General features: G+C 39.6%; 1 protein-coding gene and 1 pseudogene across 1 annotated transcript; both read right to left on the bottom strand.

The window, feature by feature from the left end:
- Positions 1 to 970: 970 nt before the first annotated feature.
- LOC137980175 (membrane progestin receptor gamma-B-like) lies at positions 971 to 2,689 on the bottom strand. The gene has a single exon (XM_068827564.1). It carries the CDS (start codon positions 2,540 to 2,542, stop codon positions 1,535 to 1,537), a length of 1,008 nt encoding a protein of 335 aa, XP_068683665.1. The 5' UTR covers positions 2,543 to 2,689; the 3' UTR covers positions 971 to 1,534.
- Positions 2,690 to 3,293: 604 nt separating this feature from the next.
- Positions 3,294 to 7,500, bottom strand: part of LOC137981168 (ras-related protein ORAB-1-like) — an 8,748-nt pseudogene continuing 4,541 nt past the window's right edge.

Below are 7,500 nucleotides of genomic sequence, written 5' to 3'. Positions count from 1 at the left end.
ACTATGACAAAAAAATATTTTTTCACTTTTTTTTTCATTCCAAAACTAGATTAATTAATTAACTAAACAATTAATGACCCAAGTCTTGAGCCTTCATTTCAAAAAGACACGTTTTTTTCAAATGGAATTTTCCTATTTAATGGTTTGCCATTCTTGAGAGAGCTGGATTGAGGAGAAAATGACTTAAGGACGGTGCCTACTAATTAAAGATATTTTTGCCCCGGTGTGTGATTATGCAGGAAATGTAGATCTTAACAAGTGTTATTGAAATCCAAAAAGAAAATTGGGGGTAACCACGCATTTTTCAAAGACAATCCATGAATAATATTTGTAAAAAGCTTTAAAATACAAAGCAATGTATGGCATTCTTTCCCAAATTGAAGCTTAATTATCTCTGAAAAATGCATGGTTACCCCCAATTTTCTTTTTGAATACCAAGAGTACTTACTAAGATCTACTTTCTCCGGGTAGTTTCAAACCGCGCAAAAATATCCCTGTATTAGTAAGCATCACCGATAGGAAATCCGATTATCTGGAGATGCGCAGAACGTATGCGCAATAACAATAGTAGGCACCATCCTTAAACTAACAGATTTTACTCTAGTGCCAAACCATTTTACTTGTCAATTTGGGGGCATCCTAAGGTGACTGAGGGGTCAAATTATGGGTTAATGCCAGTTCCGGAAGTTAACAGTGTTACAACCTTGTCGCAAGCTCCTGCAAAGACATTCTTGTTACTCGTCATGCAATCTTTCCTCCTCAACAAAAGTCTGCTGAAACTAGCCGGAATTTACGTAGACCAATCACAATGGATTTCCAGAGTCTGGAAGTGCACTTTAAACTCTGAAAAAAAAATTTGTGTTGAGGAGGAAAGATTGCGTGACGAGACACAAGAATGTCTGTGCAGGAGGCTACCTTGTCACTTGCCTTAGCAGGAAAATTGTGTTGTTCAGGATTTGTCCTCATAAAGTTTGCTACAAAAGTTGTGATATTTTTTTCATTTTTATTCATGGGACAAAAAATTATATTGCAAAGGAAGCACAAGTACAAGTTGTCTCAGTTTGATTGAGCATGGAACAACCGTGCAAGCAGTTGCAGTTTCAAAACCTAAAGACCAGCACTCAGCATCTGCAAGTGGTTGGGGCTTCAAGTCTTCTTTGGTAAGTACATGTACCAGTAAATGAACCATAGGCGTGATCTCACAACCCTACTTCAAGAACTCTGTTCAACGCAAAAAACCCACACATTATCCCATGGAGTTTCTGTTGTTGCTGTGATCAGATCTCTCCAGCAATGATAGCTTGCGTGGCACAATATGGTGTATGAAGCCACTTAAGACAAAACAGCCACACGTCAAGAGGATCGACTGTCCATGAAGTCCATCAGAGAATTGGCCCTTGCAATGGAAATGGGCCCTCACTGCCACAACAAGGGAAAGTCAAGGAGAGTTTGCCGAATGCTTGATATGCAGATACAAATATCAGTGGACAACTTGACACGAATACAAATGATAAGGAAACGAGAGATTGAAGTCTTAAATCGCTTTCTGTTCTTCTTCTTTATCCGAACGCAAGAGTTTCCCAAACCATAAAACAATTCCACAGTTTATTATACAGATCACTACCATTAACCCCAGGCTGTTTCCGAAGGTAGCAATTGGAAATTTTTCCAATTCGCTTCGTCTGGATTCCATTTGGATTTCGATGGCTGTAAGCTGATCTGCTGCTCCTAACGCTGTAAACACGTGTAAGAAATGATGGCTGTGGCCTATGATGTCAAAAACCCCGGGAACTAATCGCTCGGGCATTTTAGACGTGTTTGCTAAGGCCGCAATAAGGTAAAACCAACAGTGTCGCTTGAAATAGGAAAGCGCCAGTAATTCTTGATCCGATATGTGTTGATGAGAGGGTTCACTGAATAAACGGTGAGTGTATGGGGCACTGTTGCAGAAAAAGGCCACCACAAAACAGGATGTTCGAACAACATACTTCATCTTGGACCACCTGTGACGAGACGCACAACACATGGAAGTTGACAGAAATGAAACAAGACATGAAACCGTTAAAAACCGGCTTGAGGAACTGAAGAAGCTGTCGTGATCTGGTGAACGGCCGTAGAAGTAGAATGCTTGACCAGCTCCAACACTGTAAACGCTGATTGCCGAATAATCGAAGAAAAAACAAATATGCCGTGTTCTAGGAGACATGGAGTTAAATAGATGAGCACCTGAACTCATCAACAGAAATCCACAGATTCCCAAAGTATTTGAGAGCACAGGGTAGACGTAGGTATCAAATACGCCGTACTTCCAAATCAACGACGCAAAACGAACCAGAAACAGCAAGAATGGAACAAAGTGCGTCCAAACGTTAACAGTTTCGTTCAAGGGTTGAAAAGCGCTTTTCACACAATCCATGGCTGAGCTGTAAGGTTTCCTGTAACCCGAGGAAATAAACACTTCGCGAAACTGTGGGGACACTTCATCTGACCTCAAACCGAAGTCCAACTTCGAATAGTTTCTCTCGTCTCGCTTCTTTTCCATTTTAACGACTTCGACAACAGACTAAATTTAAATCAAGATCGGAAATAACAACATTTCCTAGTTTGTGGAAACGGAAAGGAAAGTGAAAGAGACTTAGATGTTATGTTAATTAACCTCTAATAACCCTACTTAAAGTACATACCTAATATTTTGTATTAGCTGACCAAAATAATCGCAGACCATATGAAATATTGACTGGACTCAAGGCCCAAACGGACGCACGGAATTTTAAAAATTGAAAGGCAAGCGAATGAAACAAAGATTTTGATGTAAATGGAAACCAAAAGAATGCAGGCTACAAACTCATTCTGAGATACATAAATATTGGTGTATTTGAAAGACTAACTCTTGGAGTATTCACCATAGGTTTAAGCTATTAATGAAATTTATTATGTGGCTAGTGTTTCTGGCCGATATAAAGCGGGCTCTGATTCGGTAAGAGCAGATAAGCCCTAGGGCATTATTCTGCTGTAATGCCCACGGGCTGATTAAGGATTATGCAAATTAGTTTTTTCTTCTTTAGAAACGTTCTGTTTGCCATATAATAAATGAATGAAAGGGTAGTTTCTAAAGAAACTGTGGTGCTGCGTCGGTGGGGAAGTAGTATACAAAAATTTGGTTTTATCAACGGAGTTGATAATGTAAATTGGCCACTGTACACCGTACAGAGATTCTAAAAGCTTAGAATCTCTGTTCGGTGGCCAATTTACATTATCAACTCCGTTGATAAAACCAAATTTTTGCCATATAATAGACAACTTAATAACCTCAACATTTGGTCGTTACAGCAAAATCTCAAACCTCGACCTAGCTGTATTGAGTTCGCTGTCCCCCAGTCAATACAGCAAGGCCTCAGTTTGAAATTTTGCTGTAACTACGTCACTCTTGGTTATTAAGTAGTTTTAAATAAAAAAATATTGAAAGTTAAATTTATGAAAGCCATTTATATTTGAACTGCTGAGAGTATCAAATTAAGATGTTACTTGAGTAGTAACGAAAAAAAAAACTGAAAATTTCAGTGCAGTGCTGTACCAGTTGAGCTATCAAGCGACCTGGGAGCTGGTCACTATGCAAGTTCATACAGATCGTTTTCACTGTCGCACAACAAAAAAATAACTTTGAAGCTGTTCAATGAAATAGGCCAAGAACTTGGAATGTTGTAGGAAACAAATTTTTTAACCACCTCTCCACTTGATTCTCAGATGTGTGTGGCACATCATTTCTGAATTATTTGTTGGAGCGTTTCACGCAACTTTGTAGAGTTTTGTATGGAGACACCATGTTGGTGGATCAAAGTGGTCCACCAATATGGTGGCCGGTAATCAACCAGAACATCTGGAGTCCACTTTGTGATGAAAGAGCGTACTTTTTGCTCATGAGATAAAATACATGAGTATGAACACATCTCCTAATGTACTTTAAAGTCTCAAACTGCTGAGATTCATAGGAATAGACATTTTTTTCAACCAAATAGCTTTGAATGATGGTGTCACGCAAGGTGACAATTCGGAAATTCAACATGCTTTAGTTTCGAAATGAAAGACATCACAAAACTGGAAACTTGAAAAAATATTTCTTTCTAAGTCATCGTCAACCTTGTATGGATAAATTTAGAAGACCTTGCAATTCTGATTTTAGAATTTGATGATGTCACCGTGAAAACCATCTATTGAGCATGCAAGAAAAGGGTGATTAGCACTGCCAGTCATTGTCATCTATATCTGAACTTCGGACAGAATCTAGTTATGATGTTTATCATCGCACTTATTAATAAACGCTATTGCTAGTAACGTTAATTAATAAATGCAATGATCAACATCTCTACTTATAAAATTTTTATTATTTTGGAGACAGTACAATAATTATAATCATCATCATCATCATTAATCCAATTTTGATCCGGGTTTATCCCTGTAAACAGGGCTGGCCGGGTTTACCCCACTTTGTCAGCAATCTTTCTAACTCCCACTCTCCATCTTGCTCGACTCATGGCATCCTTTTTCTCCAAATCAACGCTCTTGCTCTCCTTCTCCACTTGCGTCTTCCATGTCTTCTTTGGTTGTCCTCGCTTCCTCTTGCCTTTCACTTTGAACTCCAACACTTTTCTCAGAACATGCCCATCATCCCTCCTCAACACATGCCCGTACCATCTCACTCCATTTACCTTTGCCATCTGAACCACTGTTTCCTTCAATTCCAACATCTCCATCAGGCCCTCTGTCCTCTTTCGCACCACACATTGCTCTCTCAGTCCATCTCAAAATTGCTATCTCATTTTCCCTCAGACACCATGTCTCACTCTCATAAACCTTTTTTAGTTTAGCAACTCTCCACATTCCCTGAACTTCACCCAGCCAATTCTTGCTCTTGCGGTCACAGCTGCCTCGCAGACACCACTTGCATTCACCCTATCCCCCAAATAACAGAAACCTCTCACCGTTTCCACCTCTTCACACAACTCCTCCACTGGTTCCACTAATCCATCAGCTTGCTTCTTGCATCTTCCACAGACAAAATCTCTCCCCAACCTCGAGGTCACCCTCTTTACTTTCGCGCATCTTCCATGGATCCATTTCCCACATTTCACACACAACACTGAATTTGCCATTACTCGCTTCCCAAAAATACCACATGGATCTACCTTACTCACAGATAATTCACCTTCTGCCCCACTCACTACCACTTTTGTCTTCCCGAGGTTCACCTTCAGCCCCGTGCTCTCGAATGCCTCCTTCCATTTCCAGAACTTCTCCCTCAGACCCTCCATTGTCTCACTCATCAAAACCAAGTCATTTGCACACAACATCTCACTTATCAAACCATTTCTCACACTCTCTGTAACCCCCGTCAACCACGATCACAAAAACCAACGGCAACAACACGGATCCCTGGTGCAAACCAACTTTCACCTCAAACTCCTCGGACAACTCTAGCCCAACTCTGACTCTTGTCTTTGCACCTTCATACAAACTCATCACTGCTCTCACCAATGTACATTTTAACATTTTGGATTTGGTGAAATCTTGGACAAACTCATTTACTTTTCACAACTCTGGTAGTTATCTTTGTCCCTTACATGATTATGGTTTACCTTTCTTGTGTTTGATATCCTACCTCACAATGCCTGTGTGCATCCGCCCTCTTGTGAGGGGAGGAAGCAGATGTACAAAGGCTAACCTCACGTTCACTAATTTATTCTTACCATATTTACAACATAAATAATACTTTTTTACATGGCGCAAAAATACAGGCTCTTAACAAAGTGCGAGTCAGCGAACCATGCAAGTCTCTCATCATTTAAGTCTAAGCACCCATTTCAAATAGCACTGATAAACAGTACTAAAGTCTAAGCACCCATTTGAAAATGGTGAGTTTTCAATAGCCCATGGCTATCACGTTGGCTTGTGTGGCTTGAATGCTGACTTGCAAGGCTTGCATATTATACAACCTCAACATTACAACCTGATTCAATTAACACTAAGAAGTTCAAAAACATTAAGGAATACTATCAGATGATACAAAGTTACTACAAAACTATTTACAAATAAGAAAAGAGCATCTTCTCCATCCAGCTAAGAACAGCTTTCATTTCAACAGAAACAAAGTGTCAGAAGCAAAGTTTATTGTTTTTTACATTTATTGCATGTAGATTTCTTTGGCAACTCTTCCAACTGGACCTTGTCATTTCCGTCTTTAAGTTCAATCTTTATTGCGTTCAGGTCGACAGCTTTTACCAGCAGCTGAATCATAGTCTTGAACATTTTCTCAATGCTCTCCACATTCAAAGCACTAGCTTCCATAAAACTAAGATTATGAACTCCAGCAATTTCACAGCCTTCCTCAACAGAAACCTGGCGCTTGCGAACTTGATCAGTCTTGTTTCCAATTAAAATGATTAATACATTATTTCAGTGCAGTACTGCTGAGCAATTTCTAGCCATTTTGGAATGTGATGAAAACTTTCACGGTTGGTCACATCACATACAAGGAATATGCCATGGACTCCACGGAAATACATCCCTGAATAGCAAGGAATTGCTCTTGGCCTGCAGTGTCAGCAACCTCTAAACTCACGAACTTGGGGCCATATCTAAATGAAAGTCTATCAATTTCTACGCCGATAGTTGTTGTGCTCATGAACACGTTATAAGCAGGGTTTTGAAAACTGTTAAATAAACATGATTTCCAACTCCCCTGTCACCAATAAAGAGTACTTTGAACTTATAATCATAAACTGGTTGAGTGTTAACCCTTTCAATCACAGCTTCATCTGGCTCAAAGTCACTATGCTGTCTTACAACTAGCCATTTGTAGCCATTGAGCTCATCCTTGATGTCCTTTACATCTGGTCGTAACTGGCTATCATTTTGCAAGCAATCAAACACCACTTGTTTTAGAGAATGATCTCCCATCTCGTCAATGTCATGTTTCCGCCTTTCATGTTCACTAATCATCTGACCATCTAAAATTAAAGCAGACAACAGTATACAACAATAATTACAAGAATGGCTTGCTCAGCTCTGTGACTATGAATAAGAAACTTAAATTTAAGGGCAGGTGCACTTTTTTAATCCTCTGTTCAATAATTTTTACATTTCAATGAAGGTCCCCTCACTCTCTTGAGCACAAAATCCCCCGCACCAAGTGCCTTCTTATGCTGAGAATGATAGTCCTCCAACATGTTGAAAATATGAAATTAAATTATGACATGGAAGCATTTATAAATGCTTTGAAGGATACTTCCATGCAGACTTCCCTTTTCTTTGTATTTGATGGGCTAATCTTCAGGAGGAAGAGGCCTCTCCCCTTGATCTAACTTATTTGTAGGTCGTTAGTTGGTGTAAAAAAGGGACAATATTCAAAGCACACAAATCTGGTCGCCATTTTGGGAAAGCTAGTGAACGATCTGAGAGGAAAAAGGTGCAAACAACAGGAAGGGGAGAGGAGTCCCTGAATTC

This window comes from Montipora foliosa, chromosome 12 (genome assembly GCF_036669935.1).
Source record: "Montipora foliosa isolate CH-2021 chromosome 12, ASM3666993v2, whole genome shotgun sequence".
NCBI lineage: Eukaryota > Metazoa > Cnidaria > Anthozoa > Scleractinia > Acroporidae > Montipora > Montipora foliosa.
This window is presented reverse-complemented; position numbering and strand designations above follow the sequence as displayed.